At 39.6% G+C, this 26,342-nt stretch overlaps 1 protein-coding gene across 3 annotated transcripts; it reads left to right on the forward strand.

Moving 5' to 3' along the window:
- Positions 1 to 1,533: 1,533 nt before the first annotated feature.
- LOC131262508 (SLIT-ROBO Rho GTPase-activating protein 1-like) lies at positions 1,534 to 26,091 on the forward strand. 3 transcript variants are annotated; one of them, XM_058264528.1, is made up of 14 exons: positions 1,534 to 1,550; positions 2,147 to 2,268; positions 16,839 to 17,022; positions 17,095 to 17,260; positions 17,326 to 17,676; positions 17,741 to 18,229; positions 18,294 to 18,561; positions 18,632 to 18,844; positions 18,913 to 19,018; positions 19,582 to 19,806; positions 19,895 to 20,066; positions 20,130 to 20,209; positions 20,299 to 20,854; positions 24,266 to 26,091. In XM_058264528.1, the coding sequence occupies exons 2-14, from the start codon at positions 2,175 to 2,177 to the stop codon at positions 25,481 to 25,483; spliced, it is 4,122 nt and encodes a 1,373-aa protein (XP_058120511.1). In that variant the 5' UTR covers positions 1,534 to 1,550; positions 2,147 to 2,174; the 3' UTR covers positions 25,484 to 26,091. The 3 variants fall into 3 exon arrangements, with proteins under 3 accessions (XP_058120511.1, XP_058120510.1, XP_058120513.1); XM_058264527.1 differs by lacking the exon at positions 1,534 to 1,550 and adding an exon at positions 1,552 to 1,574; XM_058264530.1 differs by lacking the exons at positions 1,534 to 1,550; positions 2,147 to 2,268 and adding an exon at positions 5,410 to 5,551.
- The last annotated feature ends 251 nt before the right edge of the window (positions 26,092 to 26,342 follow it).

Raw genomic sequence — 26,342 nt, forward strand, 5'->3', positions numbered from 1 at the left:
TTTAGGTTAACAAACAAATCGTTTTAAATGATTAATACGTACTTTCATACTATAGTTTCCATAAGCTGAAGATGATATTTTGTACAGAGACGATGAAACTTCTTCGTCGATGCTGCACTGGACGTATTGCGTTCCAATTGTACACTTCCCAATAAACCTAAACTTTCCTTAACACGCACCGTACATATTTGGTCTAAGAACTTTGTACTGAACAAGTTTCCAACTATATTTTACTTTGTTTATCACAAAACCAACAGCTAGACGAAAATGCAAATTCCGTGCAGTTTCTTCGAGCTTCAGCAGACATACACACTCGGTGTGGTGCACATATCCTCACACGGGAAATAAAGGCTGTTCGTTTTGACAACTGGCTAAACAGTACAATTTGGCCGCCAGGGACTGCTCAAGATAAAACAAGTGCAGTGCTAATTTTCAACCTATTGATCGAATATATTCGCTGCAGCAACCAGTCCAAGAACTTCCTGCGAAGTTTGATTTCGCATGAGAAGCGCGAGAGAAAGTCCCTTACTGCGTTTAACACAGCAATACATAGCAAATACTGACAGTTAAAAAAGTGTTGCAGTTCTATCTGCAAGTATGGGTCCATCAGGGGTGGGATGGGGATATTCCTCCTGATGCATCGCTTCATCGCGGTGTTTTGTTCGCGATGTTGTGCTACCGCTTGCAAGTATAGACTCGCGGAGAGGAGCACTGGGGTAGCACTTTCATCGCCCGGGCGTTTTGTATGGAAAAAGTTGCACCTAAACCCGCCGTCGCGCAATTTTGTTTGTCGGGTACCCTTTTCATATATGAAAGTCATGTACATGACTATTTTTGTTACTCGGGCAGTTTCAGTTTCTCGTTTACCGCAGTACGCGAATGTTTGGGACCGAACACAATAGTGTGTCGAATTTTCGCGTGTTGCGGATTTCCTCTGCCATTTCGTTTATACCTCATATTGAAGAGTTGACACTGAGAGGGAACCGCTTATTTAACATATCTTCTATCCAAATCACTAATAAGTGTTCAATTTTTTCTATTGTATCATTAAATCTTTGTTAAAAAGTGCATATTAAAACTTCATTCTACCAATACAAAGTAAAATTGACTAGTCAGAACTCAAGCAACGCTATGAGCTGTCAGTTGTAAAAAATCGCGTATTACGAATTCGCGTATATCGAGTATAGCGTACTGCGGGGACCAACTGTACTAGATATTTATTAACAAACACATTTCTTAACTAAATTTATTTTGAAATTGCTTTATTCAGCTTACACATACATACCGGTGCATCTTAACCCTCCTGAGCATCTTAACCCACCGGAGCATCTTGCCCTACTTTCCTCTACAACGCATATGCGATCGCGTGAGCACTTTTTTCTACGATGTGTGTAACAACTTCTTACAAAAAGGGTGATCATATTTCACAAACACAAACGTACGCAGGCAAATATGATAAAGAACACATATATCGCGGGTGTCATAGCAACGACGCAATTTACCACCAACAAATTACTGTGATCGTTCAGTCGTGTGAGGTTCTTCATCCGGTGTGTAACTTTCGGTTTCGTATGGTAATAATTCTGCTTCAAGTCGAATAAGCATAGAAATATGCTACAAGAATTTGGCATTTCATCGGACTACGAAAATACGAAATTCACGTTAATCATATGTAGTAATCTTGTGAATCATAACGATGCCGTTGTTTACTTCTGTCTCTTTTGCTTTAAATTCTACTGAGCAGACTTAGCTTAGTTACCAACGTCCGCAAAGTAATTACGTCATTTTATATTGGCCGATTTCATAGGTACTTCCTATGCGCGGGGTCTGGTTGCGTTTCTTGAAATGGATGGAGTGAAGTACATTATGGACCCAAGCATTGCCATGTTTAAAGAGAATGGTGCGACGCTGAAGGTCCTACTTGCGACCGTGTTTAGCATAGAACTGTAATGTTTAATGAAATTTCTTTTTCTTCACTTTATGCATTTGTCAATACTGTTTGGCTTGGATAGAAAGAACATTAAAAATTGGTTTTTAAGATAAACTGGTGTTTGTGAGTGTGCTAATGTGTACTTGTGTTTGAAGACAAAATTGTGATTTAACCTTCCTCGTTACGTGTGGTTAACGATTTTTGTAACATCGCAAGGGATCGTGTTCCGGTCTAATACAACATCATGAATGGAGTGACAATGATGGATGAAAATGATGAAGAGATCAAAAGCCCAATTCGAAGACTTGGATCGACGAGAAAATTGAATCTATTCAACAGTGAGTATAACGTTTAGATGAAAATTAATATCTCATATCATTCTTGGATAAAATAAAACATCTTTATTATTATTTATTTTGGGGTTACTTATTATCAACCTTCAAGTGCTAAGATTTACTTTATTGGTTTTCTTCCTAATTTGTTAGTGTTCGTTTTAGTGTCCAACTAATATAAGTGCAACTCGTCTCAACCAAATTTGTCGTTTGCCTGCTGGGAATCTATTCTTGTCATTCTCGTATTATTTAAGTAACTATGAATGGATGCAACTATTTGGTATCAATAATTAGGGGAGAGAATGACAAACTCTACTAGCATATTTTTGTTAATTATCAAATTACGAATGTATTCATGAAAGATTTAATTTATAAGTTTACAATTGCGGGGTTTGGCGACAGCCGAGCGGTAGCGCCGGTTAGAAAATCGGCCCACGAGCGCCGTGGCTCACCACCTCGACGGCGTGGGTTCGAATCCCAACCGAGACCGGACCCTTCCCTGTACGAGAGAACTGACTATCCACGTACACAAAGGGAAGTCTTGTAAGCCCTTAACGGGCAGGCATGACCAACAAGGTCGTTTACGCCAAGAAGAAGAAGACAATTGCATGAAATAGTTTGTTTTGAAGAGATGCAAAATGTGTAAGGTGTGGGTATTTATCGTGCCATAATATGCATAATTACTAATAATGTGGATGAAAGTGGTATGGAAATTTATTTATTTAATTGAAATTGTATTGGTATTTTTCGTTGAACGAAAATCTACTAATAACTACATCTCTGGTAATTATATTATATACAGGACAATCCAAATTGAGACCAAACGCAAAGGGTTAAAATCAAATGGAAACAACAATGATTCCGATTTTTTACAAAATGTATGGTTTACCGAAGCAAGTTAATCATATTGTAACGTTCCATAATCTTCTTACGAAATTAAAATGCTCGTTCCAAAATGCCGTCTCGATTATATGCGAGGTAAAGTAACACAGCCATGCTGAACCAATACTGAAGTCTTATACTGGGTGCAGCATCCAAGGGGTAACGAACACTACATTGAGCCATTTTTAGCAAACGTTTATATGTAGTGAAGCTTGCCGGCTGCTCATGTATAAACAATCTTATATTTACACATTGTCATCAACACAGTAAAAAATATTACAGTTCCAGTTTTATAAAAAAATGTATATCTTTGCAAGGCATATTTCTAAAAACTGTTGTTAACTGACTTTGTATGTTATTCAAGTATAATGAAAACGATTTTCCCTTATGGTTGAGAGAGAAAGACAGGAAGAGAGAAAATGAGCTTTTGCATGTGTTTGTGTATTGGCTATGTGCGATAGAAAAATCTTTCGAAACACAATACACACAAATGAAAATTTCTGCTTCGGGTGTCGAATGCAATCGAATGTGTGCGTATTCCTATGTTGGTCCTTTGGTTGATGGTCCAGTGATGAAGATGTTTCGCTTCGTCTGACCCTTAGTAACTACTTGATGTTTGAAGTGACTAGCTGGTTTAGTTTAAAGTGAGCTTGATTAATGCTTGTGTCTATATAGTCGTATGCAGTTAGTGTATCCAATCAAGGGAAGAAACGAAAAACGTCGTTCGTTTAACTGTGCAAACCAGTGAGATTTACAATAAACTACTCTATATTCTATTTCCATCGCGGAGCACTCGACCGTTTAAACAAACCTAGGAGGGAGTAGAAATCTGAACGCGTTGGTGTTGAATTCCATTCGGTTAACCATAATATAATCAAAATAAACATTCACATCTGTAAACCATCAGGGAACACAAGCAGAATTCACATGATCAAGCCCCATTTCTGAAAATATTTTCGTGAATGTTTCCAGCAGCTTTAACTTTCCCCATTGGCCTGTTATGGCTATGTATTAGTGTGGCTTGGTAAGAAGGTACCCTGCAGACATCATGAGATTTTTCAGAAGAACCTCTTTGTTTTGCGTCTCAAATCTTCCTTGGCGTTTATGAGCACTGGTGTTTTCTCAATTCTCGTGGTTGGTCTTATTTTCATGCCTTCTTGTTACATATGTTTCAGTTTCAATGAAAAGTAACAGCTGTATAGAGTACAATCAATTCATGGTATAATAATGCCGTTTATGCTGCAGCATCAGAAAACTGAACAATTTTTCTACGGTTTTGTACAGTTTGAGAGAGAGGATTCCATACATGGAGTGTTACATTAGGAGGGTATATTTATATTACACGATATATCGTCTCAGGTATAGTCTATTTTAAATGAGCAAATTAGTTTGCATACAATCTGGAACATGAGAAATAAATTTAAGGACAAAGTTTCTACGTCATGAAAATAACACGTCCTGTTTACAATCTGTTTCATGAATATGGAATTTGATTTTGTTCTGCATTGTTCCGAACGTGGAATACAATATAGCATAGCCATTTCACAATGAAATATTCAGGCAAAAGGATCAACGTCGAAAAAGCAAGCAAAAGCAAACTCAAATGCTGTCCTGCTTCATAAAAAAGTGTTCAGTGGGAACAATTTTACGTTCATACTAGGTAACTAAAAGATTTCAAGGAAACTTGATTCGAATTTCGTGGACGTGCTCTGATATATCAACCTTTTTTCTGTTACTTGAAGTTTTTTTCGCTCAGTAAATTGCAGTGATATGAAAAAATAAAAAAATAACTTCATCTTGCATCAGACACAGTTTTTGTTCATCAATCGACAATCTCATAGCCACCATACATAATAATGTCTTTGTTAGCAGTGGTAAAGGACCGACTATTATTTGGTCCCTCCACCCCGTTGTAATGTTTAGTAAGAGCATAGTTTCGCTTTGTTGACAAGTTCACAGATAACAGGCTTATAAGACACTCGCAATTTAAAAATTTATTTTATTTTATATCCATAAAACTTTAACCGTTCTTATAACATTTTTTTTTCTAATAACTAGTAACAGAAGTTGCAGAGAAGGCAAGCTTCAAGTGTGAAGTAGCTAAAGCATTTGTTTTGTCAGGTATGGGAGAGGAAGTGAGCAAAATGTATTTTGTTGTTTTCTGAAAAAAAAAACGGAATAACAGTGATCATATTGAATTTGTATACAAATGTGTAAGCATATTAGTTTTATTTTCTTCGTATAAAAGCATAATTTGCTGCGACGTTAAGTGGTGGGAAATAGGAAGCTATTAAGTGAAAAAGAGTCCAACAAAATTTGTTATTGAACAAAATGTTCCAATGTATAATACAGCAACGAAATGGATGGATTCATCAGCCTAGTCCAGAGTTTCGTGACATATATCCAGGTAATTAATATATTCAGCTGTATCTAAAAAAAAACAAAAAGTTGCTGGTTGAACTATACAATTCGTTTGTTTTATGTTAAGCTTTTATTTTACCATATTTCGCCTCTATAAAAACTCATCCCCTTAATCATCCGTCCGTGTTCCCTGAAATTTAAATGAAAAATGTTCAAAACACTACTGGGTCTATAGAATACTAGTGCGTGTTATCCATTTTCTAGCTCAATTGAAAATACTTTATCTGCTACCTTAACTTTCTCTACTACCCAATGATAGTTTAAAAAATACATTTTCTTACTTTAGTTAGAGTGGCTCTTATAGAAACTAAAAATCTTTTTCTTGGCGTAACGACCGGCTTTGGTAAGCCCATGAGGGTTTTTTTTTCTCTTTATGTACTTGGATAATCAGTTATCTTGTTCCGGGGAGGTTCCGGTCTCGGTTGGGTTTCCAACCCACGGCGCCGAGGTGGTGAAGCCCCGGCGCTCATGGGCCGATTTTCTAACCGACGCTACCGCTCGGTTGTCGCGGACCCCCTGGAGAAACTTGTATAGTGTATTTATTTTGTTCGTATAGTGACATTTCTTAACCTGTTTGTTTTGTTAAATATTGTTGCATTCTTCCTTTTTGCGGGATTGGCCTAGACCAGGGGTCGGCAAAGTGCGGCCCGCGGGCCGAATCCGGCCCGCCAAAGGATTTTATCCGGCCCGTAAATATATTTTAGTGCTTCATACTAAAAACCCAATTTTTATCGGATTTGTTCAGGATGTCAGGTTTATTTTCTTCCCAAAGATGTTAATTGTTTAACGAGGTGTTATTGTTGTTCATCGATAACATTTCAAATATTTTATCTTTTACCACTTTTTATGCAACTTTGCTATTCACAAACCTCCACTCTCCATTACAAAGGGTATTACTTTGAAAACATTGAAGCATCGTTTAAAGTATCCGGCCTGCGCCTTCGGTTTCTCTTTAATCATCTGGCCCTTTTTGGAAAACGTGTACCGATCCCTGGCCTAGACTTTTCTCTCTTTGTACATGGATTCGTCAGTCAGTAGGGATTTGAACCCACGCCGTCGTTGTTATAATGACCGTCTTCACGGCGGAATCATGGACGCAAAATAAAGGAATACGAAGAATAAAGGAATATGCAAAATAAAAAAATAAATTTTGCATGGTAGTGCCCAATACATTACATTGTCCACACTGAAACTCACATATATTTTGCTATCGAGTTAATTAAAACGCGATGTATAAAAAATGGCCGGTGATAAGAATATTTTTTAAAATATCATGCACAAAATGGAGTTAATTAAAGAATGGGATGCCACGTAATATACAATTTATGGAGTTTTTTGAGTATACGATTGAAAAGTAGTTTCAAATGGCAAGTCGAATTTTATTTGTCCTGTAGAAGTCTCACGACACACCGATATTTCAGATAGATTTACATCGATAACTAATTATATTATGGAAAAGTTTCTCAATTCACTAAATTTCGTATTCCTCGTGGGTAAATATCGGTTTTTGCACTTAATATTCCTTAGCGGAATGGTAAGGCTGGTGTCATTGCTTTACCGCACGATGTTTTGTCGGACGACAGGTCCGCCAATTTTTCTGTTATTTTTTAAATTACAAGACGATTAAATGAATTTTATTATTTTTCTTAGATGAAAGGCACAACTCCGAGTTTATAAAGTCCAACTTTGTTGACAGATAAAATCGGATGCGTCCATCCGATAAAATCAAATGATTTTGATTTTGTCGTGCGGAGAAATCGTGCGAACCTTGCAGCTGTCAAATCCCATACATTTTCGCCTGTCAAAAGATCGTGCGGTAAAGCAATGACACCAGCCTAAGTCACATTATAACAAAAACTGTCTAAGCTGAGAATCATTTTGTTTTGCGTTTATTTCGCGTTTCTGTTGATGTAGAGCTATCAAACTCACACGGTGACCATAATTCAGGTTGATCTTGCAGGATGACTACTTTTTACGCGTTGAAAACTCGTTTCTCAATGGAAATGGGAAAGGGTGCGTATTGCCTCAGGGGTGCGTATTACCCCAGCCACCCCTAATTATATCCTGGGTTAACTCGGTCTAGCGGTGGGGCTGGTATGGTGGTCTTATTTGTTGGTGTTCTTTTTTAATGTTCCACGACATTCCGTCCCTCCGAAAATAGGTTTTTTATATCCTGTAGGATGTGGCGCGTGTCTAGTGGCAGCGTTGACAATACATCAAAATGATGTGATCGGTTGAAAACCGATACGACTTTTGGATCCCGTAAGGGGTCTCCGGACGGTGTCGCAACGCTTTACGACCGGCGCGTTTGCACTAGTTCCTCCGTATCTTACCGCCCTGTTTGATCTTTCTTTATCAATCTTTATTCGAATTTACGTACGAATAGCAACGCGCCCTGTGAAATTTGTTTACTGTCCATTTGATATTCGTTTACATCCAGTAGTCTGTGGTGCGTGTCAGGAGACACCATTGACAGCACACCAAAATGATGTGATCGGATGCAAATTGATACGGAGCCATTACATCTATGAGTGTACCCGGACGTCACAATGTACGATACGATGCAATGTCTGAAACTGTTAATTTCCTTACATAACTCCAATTGCATATGTTTTGAATATTTTTTCCATCTCTATGTTGAAAAGCGATGATGTTTCGTTCCAGAAAAGTTGTATGACTTATATTTCAACGAAAACTACAATAATATTAGGTCCGCAAATAAATAACGGCCGTTTTGAAATCTATGGGGCTACTCCCTGGTGGCAAAATCATCATGCTTTCTCGTTCTGGTGGTATCAATTGTCAATTGGACAGAATGAGAAAGCATGCTGATTTTGTCACCGGGGCTGTGGACTGTGGCGCGATTTTGACGCTTTTGAATCGTCATAATTTTAGCTTAGACATTTAGTATGGCCAAACAGCAGGCCTAAACACAGTATTAACTTAATTAGGGTCTAACAGTATTGAACATGAGACGCAGTTTCTTTTTAAATTCAGAAGTGGACGAGTTGAAGTCAAAGAGATGGTACACTTCATTAAACTTGCGCATTAAGACTAGGATCGGGTCGTTATAACTATATTGTTGCCGACGTAGCTGCGGTGCGAAAAACTCACGTTGTCTAAGAACCCTTGATGGTGTATAAATATTAAGTCTTGCCAGTAAATCTGGGGCGTCGATTTCGCCAACTAGAAGCTTTGAAACAAACACACACTGAGCTACTATGCGCCTGTGGTCGAGAGGCTCAAGTCCAAGCAGTAAACATCGAGTGTTGTAGTCAAGATTGAACGAAACATTACGTGAAAAAGAGTACAGTGCAAATCGTGTAAATCGCCGTTGTTAGACATATAGTAAACAAACTGTATCATCAGATTGGTGATTTCTTTGTTGCATAATATAGTTATATTATCTGGGAAATGTCGAATTCTGAGCCGAAATATCACCATTTGCGGGAAGTTCTTTTTTTCTTCTTCAATTCGAAGAAAACAGCTGTTGCAGCATTTCGGGAGCTGCAACAAGTTTACGGAGACGATCTTCTTCTTTTTGGCGTAACGACCTCTTAGTCATGCCGGCCCGTTAAGGGATTACGTCAGTCCTCTCGTACAGGGGAGGGTCCGGTCTCGGTTGGGATTCGAACCAAGATGGTGAGCCCCGGCGCTCATGGGCCGATTTTCTAACCGGCGCTCCCGCTCGACTGTCGCGGGCCCCCGAACGGAGACTATAGTCTCAGTAAAACTACGTGCCGTGGTTGGTTTGGGTGCTTTAAAAACGGCGATTTCGATGTCAACGACCGTGCGCGTCAAGGAAGATCTCCAAGCTTCAGCGACAATCAATTGGTGGCATTGATCGACGAGGACGCAAGCCAAACACAAGAAGAGCTTAGTTCAGAATTAACAGCTACCCGCCAAGCTATTTCTAAGCGTCTGCATGCGTTTAGATGACCACAATACGCGAAGAGGCATGACAAGGCCATTCTACTGCACGACAACGCTGAAATGGGATGTTTTACAAGGGAAAAAAATAACAACGAAAAATGTATACCGTAGATGTACCATATTTGGCGCAGTTAAGGAAATTCTGCATAAACAGTTTAATAACAAAACCAATGTTCGGTCAAATCATACCATTTTTTGCACAGTGCCACAGCCTAACTACCATAGAATATAAAAATAATGAGCGAGAAACTCTTAAATTAATATTTCTTCAAGTTTCAGCAACGCTTTGTGTGGCACATTATGTTCCTAAGTTGGCGCATGGTTTTTGCAGTGTTTCTTACTTGGCGCACTTAAAAAAAATTGGATGTAGTTCATGAAATTCAACAGTTTTATTCAAAAGTCAACCTAAAACAATAGAACACTTTTCAACAGCAATTAAAAAAACAATTTAGCTTTTTTTGCAGCGGGATTTTGGCTTCTCTCGTGGAAATAAAACTATCTCATCGCAAACTTTTATAATCTCATTCATCAAAACCTTCTATGATTCAAAAATATCTAGCAGCTCAAACATTCATTGTCTCCACGGTGAATAATTAGGAACACTGTGAGCCAAACTTGGCGCAAAATATTTTCGCTTCAAATTAGCATAAATATCTCAAAAAGCGCCGAATCTAACCACGATTCATTGGAAATACTTACATTCTAACAGTTTCGGTTAAAAAACATTAATAATATTTGTTTGCCTTTAAATTATTGGAAAAAGCTGAACCCACTCCTTAGCAGCGTTGCTAATGCGGGTAAAAAATGGCGCACTTGTGGGATCGATTTTTTCATTTAATTATATGTACCGTAGATGTACCATATTTGGCGCAGTTAAGGAAATTCTGCATAAAAAGTTGAATAACAAAATCAATGTTCAGTCAAATCATACCAGTTTTTGCACAGTGCTGGCCTAACTACCATAGAATATAAGAAAAATAAGTGAGAAATTCTTAAATTGATATTTCTTCAAGTTTCCTAAACTCTTTGTGTGGGACATTATGCTCCTAACTTGACGCATGGTTTTTGCAATGTTCCTTACTTGGCGCGATGTGTTTCTAACTTGGCGCACTTAAAACAAAGTTGGTGTAGTTCATTGAATTCAACAGCTTTATTCAAAAGTTAACTCAAAACAATAGAAACACTTTTCAACAGAAATTCAAAAAACAATTTTGCTTTTTTTGCAGCGGACTTTGGCTTCTCTCGTGGAAATAAAACTATCTCATCGCTAACTTTTATAATCTCATTCATCAAAGCCTTCTATGATTCAAAAATATCTAGCAGCGCAAACAGTCATATTTTCCACGGTGAATAATTAGGAACACTGTGAGCCAAATTTGGCGCGAAATATTTTAGCTTAAAAAGTAGCATAAAAAATTCAAAAAACGTCGAATCTAACCACGATTCATTTAAAATACTTACGTTTTAACAGTTTCTGATAAAAAAATCCCTAATAATTTTTACTTTGCGTTTAAATTATTGGAAACAGTTGAACCCACTCCTTAGCAGCGTTGCTAACGCGGGTAAAAAATGGCGCACTTGTGGGATGGAATTTTTCATTTAATTATATATACATTCAATAACTAAAAACCAATAACATGTTTTGATGTGGATGTATTGTACAAACATAAACCAATATTTGATTGCATAGTTTAGGCTGAAATGTTTTGGAAATAGTCTAATATCGAAGAAAATATTAGAAAGTGCGCCAAGTTTGGACCCGCGCCAACTATGGTGCTTCTACGGTATGTGATTAATTTCGAATTTTTTTACACATTACATATAAAACAAACAATTAAAAATTGTGAGTGTCTCACTGTGCAATTTCAACTCTAAGTGTTTTATTCTGCTGTTATTGAACATGTTTTGTGGCTGTTATTAGTCATAATAAAATGTAAACTCAAACCTATGTATTTTTGATTGATTGTAAAGAGAGTATTATTTTCTTCATCGCTGGAGTACAAGAGAACATCCTTCTTTTTCTAGGTCCCATATGACACCATAAGTAACACCAGCATAACAGTATATTCACAGTACATTTTTATAGGAGTCATGGTTACTCGCTCACCTTAGCGTTTTCAATAAAAAAAATAGACAAACTTTATCATTTAAATTGAATCTCCAATCACGCTTTAATCAAAACATTTAATGTTGGAACTTCTAACTTTATCGCGGAACGAACTTGTTTGATGTTGTGAGACATTTCCTGTCAAACAAACTCAACAGATTTGGATTTTCGACTATTTAGTCATTTGTGGAGAAAGGTTAAAGGATCTTTTTTAAGCCTTGGTCCGGCCATGGACCGTGGTCTGAGCTCCTGGCAAATATGTTTTCAGAAAATCGCGACAACTTGACATCCTTATTTACAAATAGACGGCGACGAGTAGTAAAAACAACTTGGTACTTGAAATTTCTAGGTATGTCCCTTTTAAGCATGTTACAGTATATTTTAAATGTTTTGGAATCCCTAAACTCCCATAAAACATCTCGTGGCTGAAAATCAGTGAGAAGGCTTCACCCACAGTCGCTGTTCTTTCTGTCAAGAGTTCCGGCGTGTGGGGACGTGTGAAGTGTGCAATGCCTTCCGGAATTAAGCAACTTTATCAAATAACTTCATAAAGCGTACGATCCAGTTGTTTGGACATACCTGGCCACAATAAATCGTGCCCAAAAATCATTGTAGTTGTTGAACGCGAAAATCGGTACCTTAGACAATTTTTTTTTTCATACTAAATGATTTGACAAAATTGTAATTTTAGTAGCCTAAAATTCCATATTATTCTTCAGCCATGGTTGAGTACCTCAAACATCCTGATTGGAAAATGACGTGTTTTGTGCTCCAAAATTGGCTTTCGTCCATCGTAGAACGTGGTCCTGCAAAATGTTCATATTAACCATGGTATCACATTTTAATCCAGCTTTAAGAAATGCTGGAGGCATTTTCAAGTAATTGGGCGAAAATGTTTCAAAATCTATAACCCCTGCTGAATGTTTGACTGTAAACTTGATTTTCAGGTTCTCTAAAACATTCTCAATCTTCTTCGGTGATACACTGTAGCTCACACAGTGTAGCACAAACACCGGGGGTGACACGACCGTCCTATTCCGCTACATTCCAGTGACACTACACGGGCCCAAAGGGAGTCTAAAGACTTTCGCCTTCTTCGACGAGGGGTCTACGTCGACCTTTGTAGAACACGGACTGATTCAGGAGCTAGGGCTGCAAGGAACGCCGCATCCGCTTCGCCTAAAATGGACGGGAGCGACAACTCGCGAAGAGAAAGGATCAGTACAAGTGGCGCTGCGTATCTCTAGTGGACATGAGTCGGGGACGGTGTACGAGCTGCCTAAAGTCCACTCGATGAAAGAGCTGGCCTTACCGGAACAAACAGTGTCAACGGAGCGACTATTTGCCACGTACGCGCATCTCAGAGGGTTACCAATAGAGCCATACAAAGGCGTAACTCCTCGAGTTTTAATTGGGATCGACAATTGTCGGTTGGGTCAACCATTAAAATCCTACGAAGGAAAGAAGGATGAGCCCACCGCTGCCAAAACGCGCTTAGCCATGGTTTACGGGCCATGCATCAAAACTATTGCCACGCGTCGCGGAGGTATGGCCAGCTTCTATATCCGCACGTGCAATGTAGCTAGCAATGACGCCCTAGATTCTACCCTCAGACAGTCCCACAGGTTCGAGCCGATGGGATTCCCACCGTCCGTGAGAACGCTGTGGTCAAAGGACGAAGTTAGGGCGCCAAACATACTCGCCGAAAAAATGAAGCTGAAGCTGAACGACGGCCCACCGCGGTCGGTTGCGCTTGTCGCGGACAACGAGGCGGCAATGAAGGACTGGTTGCAGCGGAAGCGTCCGTGTTCGAACAGAGCCAGCTGCAGGAGACCAAGCGACTGGCTTTGCTGGAGTGCACGAGTGCACCTCCACACCCAACCAGCCCCAGCACGAGAAAGCATGGCACGCTGAAGGGTCTGGAACAGAGTATGAATTCGCAGTTGAACCCGTGTGATCCGGAGACGGATCCATCGATTGCGCAGGCGTGACGTGATACCCGGGAGCGACCCTTCAGCGGGCAGCAGATGCTCTTTTTACAGTCGGCCGGCGAATGTAGCACAGCGCCGGGAGCGACGGAAGCAATGGTGGCGCAGATAGGCGAATCTGCCGAGGCGGCGATCGAACTTTACCGGGCACGGCTTGGCCAGCGGATGCTGATCAAGTGCGATTCCTCGCGCCTCCGGCTGCTGGGTTCGATCGATGGTGTCAATGGGGCGGCCCCGACAGATTCAGAAGCACCACACGGTCAGATCGAACCGTATCTTGGCAGCGTGACACTGTACGACGCGCGGGCTAGCCGGAAATTGACCGAAAACATCTACTTCGATCTAAACAGGGACCATGGGTCCGCCCTCTTATCCAGCCCGTGCAGATCGGAGCGGTCCCTCTGCATCTCCCAAAATACATCGAACAGGTCTGACCAGATGGGCAACGATACGTTGAGGCCCGGCCGCACAAAGTGCGACACAAAGGATAAGCTGTCGCACACCGATGCAGTCCCCAGGGAGTGGCTGACGCGATCCCGGAAGGCTATCTTTAGCGTAGACGTGCCACAGGCGTGCACTTTCATGGTTCTCCGTATCGACAGGATCCTCCAAGGCGCCATAAGTCCATCGGATGCACCGTGCCTTAAAGCGATCAAGGACCCGAAGGCGTTGAGCAAGTGTCGGACAATGATCGAACAGTGCGCACTGAGGTGTGGCTACTATCGGATGCCGATCACAGGGGCTCCGCGTCCTCTGTTTCAGCTGTACAGCAACGATCTCGATACGTCGTACGAGTTTCCAGCAATTTACCGTCAGAAGGAAGCGAAACTGAGGGACGACGATTTGCTGAAGCTGCTGGCAGAGGATCGCAGACCGGACAGGTTTGGCGAGCTGACTGTAATGCCTGGCACACTGAAGGTTTACACCGCGTCCTTGAACGTATTTTTCAAGAGCTGCCTCTGGAATAGTTTGGTGCTGCTTAACCCATCTCTGATACCACCAGCAACTGAACCGATGCTAGGAGCGACAGAGTTTCCCAGCAACACTGAGCGACGCTTCCACCCGAATGTCCAGTTATTTAGTAACCATGTGTTTGCGTATCCACTTCACTTGAATTGCCTTAGCAAAAAGGTCTTCTCACGAACACGCAACATAGCCGTTACTGTGGAGCTACGTGATTGTGCTACGGCTGAGAAAAAGTCCAGTGACTGTATGTATGGTCGTCTTAGTCAAGAGATGCTAGTCTCGCGAGTGTCCTGTCCGATTCTACATCACGGTGCCAACCCCGCGTGGTGCGAGGAGGTAAAATTCCTTTTGCCACTCAACATTGCACCCCAGCGCTATTCATCCTTTCACGTTTCATGTAGCAGCGCGGGAAGGTGGACCTTCAACTCAACAACTGCACCCCACTTCGGCGGTTGTTGAGAGCGCCTGGTCCGCGTAGTATAGGAACCGCTGGTACCCTTCGATGACTCGCCGGCCGCAATACGATCGTCCCGGAAAGCAACACAAAGGAACGCAAGCATGTTCTGGGAAAAGTGGGTGGCAGAATATTTAGCTACCTTGACAAGACGCACGAAGAGGTTTCAAACAGTGGAGCCCCTGCAAGGCGTAGTGCTAGTCGTAAATAGGGCTTTGCCCCGAAACCACTGTCCGGAGGGACGTTTCATTGAGATGGTCAAAGCGAAAGGTTATTATGAAGACGGAGCAAGACAGGAGCGGGACTCTACAACAACCAGTATGAAAGTTAACAAGGTTGGATGTCTTATCGGGAAGTTACGTAGAGAAGCTGAGGGATGACGGAGGCAAGAGTATTGTGAACGACCCGACACTGAATCTGGATAGCGAAGTAGATTGAAGCTCGCACGAAGTTAGATAGACGGCAGCAACACATAGTTAGTGGAGCATCGTGATGATCCACTGGGGGGAGAATGTTGCAAAACAAAGCAACGGCATGACAGCTGCCGTCAAAACGTAAGTGTCGCCGAAACTAACTCGGGATCCACACTACAGCGCGACGTCCCGTCACGAACCGCGACGTCGCCTGACAGGCGGCCGAACTCCATACAAAAAAAATGTCGCACCATTCGCGCTAGTGTAGAAACAGCGAAAAACGCGACGTCGCGCTAGCTCTTGTCAAATGTCAATTCGAAACGAAAACAAACCGACAGCTGGACAAAACGTAAACAAACCGAAACACAAACGCGAACAAAACGAGCAATATTCTTCACGAAACTTCGGATTTTTCATTGAACTACTTATTATTAGGGGGGTGCCCATGGCGCAGCGGTAGCGCGAGGAAACACCACACCACAGGTGTGGGATCGAATCTCGAGTCTGGCACCCTCCGGTATTACGAACGGCTGACCACCGATCTATAATATACCGTCTTTCGGTCACACAAACTCTCTTCGGAGAGAGGCCTTGTCCCACTAGGGGATGTCGTGCCATTAAAAAAAAAAAAAAAACTTATTATTAGGCTTCACAAATGTAATTCAGTTTTCAAACTCCGTTTTGATTGATATTTTTACCAAAGTTTTTTCGGGTGCCGAAACGTAAACAAACTGCTCTTCAACAAGAAGGAGATGATGTGGAAATATATACTTCCTACGGCGGGCCAAAATATCGTCGTTGTTTGTTTCAGTTTGTTTTCTCAGTGAATTTCAAATGTAGAAGCGCCAAACTCACTCAGGGTGCACAAAATACGTAGCTAAACAAATATCATGCATTACTACCTCAAAATTCAATAAAAAATTCAATGTGATACATATTTCCACATACTCTCCTACCTCTGTCGCGCTTGGCTTGCTCGATTGTTCTGCCGAAACTGGGCTACTTTTGAAACGGGACGTCGCGCTGCAATGTGGACCCCGAGTAACAGCACAACCTGAAAAAACTATCTAGACCGGTATGGTAGATAAACGGCGCGACGATTGTTATTGTTTTGATAGAGAATAAAGAAGCGCGAAAGTTTTAGCCCACTCGTGCAAGTGCTCTTAAAATCAAGTGTCTACTTTTTTCTGTTGAAATAGTCTTTCAACAGTTGGAATGATTGAGTTGCCGAAGTCATTGGTCGTAAAATTAGACTACATAATTGAATTAGTGAATTAGTGATTCATTAAATAATTGACTTAAGATTTTTATGTTGTATCAAAGACCTTCTGTCTGCCAGGTGCTCTTGATAGTAGAAGAGCAAATATTTTTTTAATGCTATTTTCTAACAAATTGATCTCGTTTTGTTGCAGATATTCGACAGCAGCTCAATGATCAGCTTAAATTCCTGGATGTTCGAATGGAGGCACAGATTGCACTGGTGCAGGAGTTACAAGATTTCTTCCGGCGACGTGGTGAAGTAGAATTAGACTACAGTAAAAGCTTAGACAAACTGGCCAAAAGTTTGCAGCTTCGCCACAAAGAGCATCGTCAAAAGTAAGGATCAAATCCAAAAGTGGATATGTAGGTGAAAATGTTGAATATCATACTAGTTTTCTCTTTTTTTAGACGAGAACAATGGCCAATGTTTTCTTCATATTCCTGCTGGCAGCAGCTTGTCAACCAAACCAAGTCACTCTCCAGGGATCATGCTGCAATGTCGGAGATATATTCCACTCATTTGGTGGCTCGTTTACAAACAGTTTGGGACGATGTGCAGCGTATCTACAGAAAGGTATAATATTGATGCAACTGCTTTTGTCTTTGTTTAGTTTAATTTAATAGTTTGTTATATTTTAGTGTCGTGAAATAGGATTTGAAACACACGTTGAGATTTTGAGAATTCTGCAGGAACTGCATACGAACATGAAAACATACCATACGCTGCAGACCGAGGCGAAAGAAGCTGATAAGAAACTGCGTGCAGCGGAAAATCAAAGGAATAAACTACAGCAAAGTGTACCGAAAGAGAAGCTAGAGCGCAGTAAAAAATATCGTTTGATTGAGAAAGAGGTACTAAAACGAAAAAATAAATACACCGACGCAAGATTGAGAGCGCTAAAGGCAAAAAACGAGTACCAACTGTGTCTCGAGGCTTCCAACACGACGATCCATAAATATTTCGTCGAGGATTTGAGCGATTTGATCGATGTAAGCTATAGGTAGTCTAGCCGATCCCTATATGGCTTAATTTATAATCTATTACCGTTTTTAGTGCATGGATCTTGGTTTTCACTCGGTTGTTTCTCGCGCACTCCTTATGCATGTATCCGCCGACCAAGGAAGATGCCGTGCGGTGTTGCACAATGCCGAAGCTTTGTCGCACATTGTCAATATGATGGACAGCCGGGCAGATAAACAGAAATTTCTCGAGCAGCACAGTGCAGCATTTCGTATTCCCAAACGGCTTGAGTTTCAAGGCCAGGAAGAAGAAGTTGAACCAGAACTGCAGAAAGCTCTGCACCAGGAAATGGAGTCTAGATTGCTACAACTAGAGCAACGGGTTAATAACCTCCGCATGGAATCCGAAGAAATCTGGAAAACACTGGAAACGGCAGAGATAAATCTTTTGGATATACTCAATACAAAAGATTATGATTGCACGAGTGCATTCGGTGATGGTGCTATCGCTGTCCAGAAGTCAGAAAGCATATCCTTAAAATTGCGATCGGATAAAAATGAAATCGAAGAGTTTTACATAACGGTAAGAATGCTAGAATTAAAGTATAAAGTTCTAAAATGAAGCTCGTCATTCTTTTTCTATATAGAAAATTCGCGAATATATTCTCGCAACGTCAAGGATAGCCCGTTTGGACTCCAAAGCAGAATACCTGCGCAATGCTCTGACAAAAGACTCCGCCTGCAAAACCGACACGCTCACAAAACCCAATGTCCCGAAAAGAAAACGGATAGGCCGGATAAACAAATCAGGCCGACCTAAGCTTTTTGGTGGATCACTGGAAGAGTATCTTGAGGTATCCGGTGAAGAAATTCCTCTTATTCTTCGAAGCTGCATACGAGTCATAAATTTATATGGTATATACAAAACGCCATTACAGTTCATTCGAAAGATTTGATTTGTTATTGCTCATCTATTTCATTGCAGGATTACATCACCAAGGCATATTCCGTGTGTCAGGATCTCAAGTAGAAATAAGTAATTTTAAAGAAGCCTTTGAACGTGGCGATGATCCTTTAGCCGAGATGACCGATGCATCCGATATTAACTCCGTTGCAGGAGTATTAAAACTCTACTTGCGAGAACTACGGGAGCCTCTGTTCCCACTAATTTACTTTGATCATTTTATACAACTGGCACGTGAGTGTTGAGGTGATGAGTCTGTCTACGCTGCTAAAATAAATGAGATATTTTATTTTCTATTTTAGAACTAGAATCCAAACAAGAGATTGTTTCTGGTATACGTAAATTCTTCCATAGTTTACCAAAGACAGTGGTGGTAGTTATCCGGTATTTGTTTGCCTTTTTGAATCAGTAAGTATTGCATATTTGTCATTTTAATATTCAACGGAATGCTTTTTTATTTCCATATATATTTTCATCATTTGAATTCAAACCAAGCTCAAGTTCAAGTAACCAGAAATTAGAAGGAAAGATTGTATAATCAATCAATAAAAAAAGGATTGTATGAACTTGTATGTGTTAATTCATTAAATTAGAAGAAATGAATAAGTGTTTATAGATTGCAGTAATTTATAGATTGCACCGACGTCCGTGCCATGATCTTCGGCTATTGTGCCCAAGATTTGATGTTTGAGCCAACTCAGTCAGTTTTTGTTCCTTTTGTTTCGTTTTTTCGTTTTTGGGACACGTTGCGAATAAGACGAGGCAATCGGAGCAACAACTGAGCGAGTTTGCTCAACGGATAACCAGCACACGACGAATGACCGAAGATCATGCTCGGATGCGGATATGGAGCCGTAATGCGTGTACTAGTAAAAACGACTTCAGTAAGCCAATGAAAGATTTGACGATTTTTCATCTCGTGTTCGTCAGAAAAAAGGATCAGGTTTTAATCCTATTATATTATTGTTTAGCCTATCAGAATATTCGGAGGAAAATATGATGGACGCATACAACCTCGCTATTTGCTTCGGTCCAACGTTGATGCCTGCGCCGGAAGATAAAGATCAGGTTCAATATCAAAACCAAGTGAATGAGTTGATAAAAAATATCATCGTTCATCATGCGGATCTCTTCCAAAAGGATTTGGGTGGGATGCAGTATGAGAAGTTCATCACATCAGAAACGTTCGAGGATATGTAAGTAGACTGAGTAATTTTTGTTTGCATTCAAAAGTACAGCATCAGTGTTTATGTTTATGCTAAATCGATGACTATTTTTACTAAGTGACATTGGTGATTCGCCCACGGAGCAAGTTTCTGAGGATCCAGACTCAGAAGTGTATCCATCGGAAGATGAATCTGACACGTTTGAAGCAATTGTTCAGTTTGACTTCAATGCGCGATCTGATCGCGAACTTTCACTGCGCAAAGGAGAAACTGTGATACTATACAATCAGGTAAGATGAACCTAACGTTATGAGCCATTATGTGCACTCGTATTTATATTCTTCATATTTCAGGTGTCCAATGATTGGTGGAAAGGAGCAGTGAATAACAAAACCGGTCTCATTCCTGATAAGTATATATCGTTGAAAATTAAGTAGGTATTTTTATATTTTTGATGCTCTTCGCATAAATTCCGTTATTATTGAATTGAATCGTCTGTTTCGATTGTGTTTCTTTCTTCAGGGATGAAGAACGCGATAAAAGTGAACATTTGAAGTCATCCAGCTCGGAAGAATCTGTTCGAAAACGTCGCCCCAGTGGTAATATTTCACTTAACAGTCAACTTTCTATATGTACCCAGAACTCGAATATAACATGTGGAAGCGAATACACAACATCCACAATCAGTGCCACAGCGGGAGTCAGTAAATTAACCGGGACAAGTAATGGAGAAGGAGGTTGCAGTAATGGATCCTCTGGTGGCAGTGTTGCAGCTGGTTCTGTTGGAACAATGTTGACATCTCCGGAATATTCTCAATCCGGGCAGATCCCGTCACAGTCACAGGCTTCCGGACAGTATGCTTTTGTGCAGCATGGGCATCTTCCCCCGATAGCGTCAGTTCAGCATTCGACAATAGTGACGGGACAGAAGCTAGAAAGCGATCCAAAAGATCCAGATTACATGCATTACGATAGCGTCGATCACCTTAAAGCGTCGCCGTACAGCTATCATGACGAACCACATTCGTTTGAAAATTCGTTCGAGTTTGTCGAGGACATGGCACACTTCACATACGAGGTATTGGAGACAACTGTGTAATTTTTACATATTTCTGTTGGCTTTTTTCGTATCCATTTAATTTTGTGTTTTGTGTATTTTGCTTATGTGCTTGTATCATCATTGTTTTAAGAGTTTGAGTCATATCCGTACATTGTCAGTCATGCTTACAACAAACAATAATTAAAGCATTTGGCAGAAGATCAAGTCGTCATTTTAAATGCTAGTGAACTATTATTATTATATATATTTATATATATATATATATATATATATATATATATATATATATATATATATATATATATATATATATATATATATATATATGTACGTAAAATATTCTTATGTATATGTATGTACTATATATATATATATATATATATATATATATATATATATATATATATATATATATATATATGTACGTAAAATATTCTTATGTATATGTATGTACTATATATATATATATATATATTTATTATATATATATATATAGTACATACATATACATAAGAATATCTTACGTGCATTAGTTTAGCCATAGCTTACTACAACCTTTAAAAATTGATTTCTACCAATGATCATTCATGCTTCTCACTGAGTGAATAAACATTTGTTGATGTCAGCCAAAATTTGTTATCGTTGGGAGCAATATTTTTTTTTCAATAATTTGAAATGAAAGTTAGGGAAATAAATTAAAGGAAAGTGACAATTTTATTGAAATGACAATATTTTGTTTTTAAGTGAAAATGTCATGAAATGAAATGTCCAACTTCAATCAAAGCAATTGTTATCTTTGTGTTATTTGTTCGATAGATCCTGAAACCAACTGCACTGGCTTTTTTGCAAAACTTTATTTTATGGTGCTTATCACAAAACAACAGGTTTGAAATCCATTGATAAACTGATAAAGTGATGCTATGAGGAATGTTAAACCCTTCACAGTCCTGGAAAGTTGGGAAAATGGCTCAAAAAATTGTCACATTGTATTTTTACCTATTTGTATAGTTTTTGGTCTAGAACCGAAGAAAAAAATATGTTTTCCTACCAATTTTAGGATTTTGCAGTGCACTGATTAAATGATGGTCAGTTTGTATATGTATTATTTGTAGTTGCGATCAGCAATAATTTGCTGATTATGAGAAAAACTTGGATTCGATTGCATCAATTAGTGTCAAATATATGAATAAAAGTTTACAAATGTGCTTTCGCAGCAGGTGCACTCGAAATAAACGACGAGCAACGAAAGTAGAAATAAAACGTGTGACAAAAACTGCCCGAGCCAGGCCGGGCAAAGCAGTACAAATTCCATCCGCTTGTCCTAGTCAGGCTCGGGCAAAACTGTGAAAGGATTAAAATAAATGGTTTGCCAATTTTCCTTAAAAAACAACATAAATAAAAAATTAATCCTAATTGTTCAGAATTTAAAAAAGTTTCAATACCTTCTAACATTAAAATTGCTAACTTTGTTTTGCTATCCATCAGTTTTTTAAGTACCTGATGCAGAATGGCCCAGCTTCCTTTATTGGCTTATTTTGATAAACTAAAAATGATATATCATGGTTAATTAAGTAGAATACTAAATATTCAATTTCTTTTTATCATTGCTATCTCAAGAGTTTTTATTTTATTGTATTAGCAATTTTTAGCAATTATGAGTCCACACAAGTTAAAAAGCTTTTCTCAAAAATTATCATATTATAAAAGTATGTACACGTAAATTATGAACCTTCTGTATACCGTGAACTATTCGCGCTATTAGAGCAGATCGTTATAGTATCTGTAAGCCTTATCTGCCAATTAATGTTTTCGGTGTGATCTTAATTTATCTTTTAGAATTATCTCGATACTGCAATTTAAGGAATAGTTTGATTTGCGACCCTTATTCTGTTTACCCGCTTGTTACATGTACAATGTGTATAAAATCTGGGTTTAAATTGTGCAAACTGGCTAGGCAAGTGATAATTATATAAGGTATTTCATGTATGTAGGAGCTGCAAAATGTATTACGTCAATTCACTCTAGTTAATAAGCATTATAGAGGTGAACGAGCAAGCATTCTAGAGGGAATAGTTACGGGAGTGCGATGCGTACGCCATAACTTAGCCAGTAAGTGGTTCTGAATATCTTCATTACCTTCATTATTGTTTTCTTTAAAATATTACAAGTTCAACAACGAATAACACAAACGAACGAATATCACTAAATTTGTCAAACCATTAACAAACTGTATTTCATGAGGTTTTCGCAAAGTAAATTAGTTTTAATGCATGTATTATATACGATTAACAATTATGTCCTTTTATGCATGGTGCATGCATTAAGTGCATAAATGTCGTTTGGCTCGTTCGTTACAATCCAATTATTTAAGTTACACCGTCGTTCGCGCCATTATTGGCTATAGAACCCCTGATTTGTTGTTTGAGCCAACTCACTCAACTTTTATGCCGATCTTGTTTGTTACTGGGAAAAGTTGTGAATAAGACGAGGCGATCGGAGCAACAGCTGAGCAAGTTTGCTCAAACAACGAATCACCATCAGAATGGCCGAAGGAACTGGCACGGAACGGGTGTGTTATGTTCGCAAAGAAACTTGAACAATCGCCACTAATCGGACAATTGGCAAATGCTATCCGCCTCACAAAAATGTCGAGTATCTAAAAAAATATGGAGTATAGCGAATATTGCTTATGATCAAGGTGATTATTGATAGAAGGAACTGCATTTCCTAAGTTACATTACTAAAAATTGTAGCGGTTTCACATGCCAATCACACATTTGTTTGCCTATGTGCTATTAATAGTCGTATCTTACGTACTATTAATAGCTAATAATGTTACGTCATTTGGTTGGGAAAGCTATGTGTGTGGCGTACGTTCCGATAATTTTCGTTTGTTATGTGCTGTTTATGAAATGTTATGACGTTGTTGGTGTATGCCTATCCTGTTCTACCCTCGATTGTGAAGCAAACGACTATGCGAGAGGTGAGCGCCTGCTGATTATTTTCCCACAGAAGCTAAATCTAAAAATTCCTTTAAACTTTTTTGAATTCACTAATTCAAAATTCAGAAACTGATTCATTTATATAAAACTAACGTAGAAACGTAGGGCGTAGTGTTGGGTTAAAATTCAACGTGTTGGATCTAATAATAAAATTTGCTTTATTTTAGGGCTCTGTGTTTATAAATTAACTAAGGCATATTCAAGTCTTGCATCCATTTTATCTACTTTTGGTTTTTTATATTAATTGTTGTTATATCCGTTTTTATTGTTTTAAATATGTTTTGGAATCACATGTTGCTCTATCTGTGCATTCATATGCCATTAGCAAAATTCATCTCTATTAAATCTCTAGCTCGTCACATGATCATCTACTGATTTCTGTTTGAACGGGTCGATCTAATACCTGTTTTACCATTGTATCTCTTAGGCCCAAAACACCGAACCAATCTATGCTGAACCTACGAAAGTTTCAGTGAACCGCGAAAAATCACACGCTACGGATAGTGGAACAAGCAGCACTAGCAATGAGGAAGAATCGGATAATGTAGAGCTTCGCGCGTCCCTTCTTGGTGGAATCGGTGAACCACCCGAGCACAGCAAGTCAACGTTAGTATTGAATCGGCGCAGTGAATCGATGATTTCGTCTACAACTTCAGCAGACGACGAGCTTCCGAAAGCGATGTCGGGCGATGACCAATCGGACCGATCCAAATCGGTCAGAAAGTATCACTCTAAAAGCTTTAGTCTGTCTGAAAACAAGCTAGCGCTAATGGGAAGTGTTGGTAGCGCTACAGCTGCTGGTACATTCAACGTATTCCAGCAGAACCGAGACCTCTGGCAAAAGCGTGCTACACAGAGCTCGTATCAAAACCTGGCAACATCGCGCATTCTCACCCGCAACAGAATAGCTCCGGATCTGGTTATGGACCTTCCTCCGTCCGCCATTAGCAAGGAGGGTACTGTGCATGCATCGCGCGAATCACTTGACAACGAGCTGGAGGATATGACCTCAGCTGAACGATTCGCTGCACAAAACCAATGCACACTGAAAAAGAATGAGAGATTTTCGAACGAATCCCCCGTGTACGAAAATAATACCGTGAAAAAGGAGGTGAAGCTGGACGCGAGTAGTGCTGTGGCTGTCGATAAACCTAAGGCAGAAGTGAAACCACAGGAATTTAATATTAAATCCACTAGTAATTCCACCAGCAGTGCAGCGGTGTTGCATAGTACCGAGGTTCCGAAAACTGACGAAGCACACGAAATTAAAGAAGTATCAATGATAGAATGCGGAAATACGTCTTTAGCAGCAGTGCCAATAACTGTAGAAGTTGAAGAAGACAGTCCTGTAGCAGAGGCACCCAACCCCGTCACGCATACGCATAAGGATGTTTGTAAGAGTCCTATTCCGACGCATAATACGCAGAAATTTGTGTCCCAATTTGCCGACCTGCACTTGACCGGAGGCTGTCTAGTGAAATCTTTAGAAGGCACCACAGGCGCAAGCGCCCTTACGCAAGAACAACAGGCAAAGAGCCTCAGCTCATTTAAACCGCAAGTAAAGGTTAAACCTCAGATTCTTAAAAAGCCGCAAGTTCTGCCACCGCAAACACCAGAAATGCAGCGCCGCAATCCAAACATGTAATATGTGACTGCAAAGCCGGTGGGGTCACATGTACGTATGTGCTCGACACGAACGATACACTGGCGCCCGTGCTCATGGAGTAAACGATGCACATTGAAGCATACTTTACGAATTTAATAATACTGAAAATTACGATCGATTCTCGGCTTGATCGAGGGGAGCAAATATGACCATATTATGAAAAGAAAGCGTATACTTATATATGACTTTAACAATAACAATAAAAAAATTAATGAGGTGGTGCTCTGTGAAACGCATGCTAAACAAACAAGTTTAAAACACCAATATTTGCAGTGCATATGTACTTACAATTGCAAAAAAAAATTAAATGCTAAGACTGAGTCGGAACAATATTAACACTAACGGCCATACATTTTTTAAACTCCTTTGAGTGCCACTCACTCCCTGGTATGATTTTGATTAAACTTGGCACAAATGTTCATGTAATATTCTATTAAACTTACCATTACCACTGGAATTTACACTACTTTCGTTCAGAATTCAACCGTGGGGGCATGATGGTAAGAAGTTTCCACCCCAAATTTCTTTTGATAAACAAAAGTTACAGTTTAAATAATGAAGAATAAATTAGGCAATGGCAGCCATTACATGACCCGATTTAGTTCGTTCAATATAAAATATTGTGAAACAAGTGTTGCAATTTGTACAATTCTTTTGAAGGACTCTAGAAATAGATTAAACTAATAGAAACAATCTACTAATAGGATTATTTCTATTGGCATTAGTCTTACCTTTTTCCTACTTTCGAATCTTTCCCACGCGGCAGAAGTAGATGCTTTCTTCCTGGATATATGTGGGTAGAAAAAATCAAGAAACGGTGGGAGGATTCTCATTAATT

This window comes from Anopheles coustani, chromosome 2 (assembly GCF_943734705.1).
Source record: "Anopheles coustani chromosome 2, idAnoCousDA_361_x.2, whole genome shotgun sequence".
In the NCBI taxonomy this organism is placed as follows: Eukaryota; Metazoa; Arthropoda; class Insecta; order Diptera; family Culicidae; genus Anopheles; species Anopheles coustani.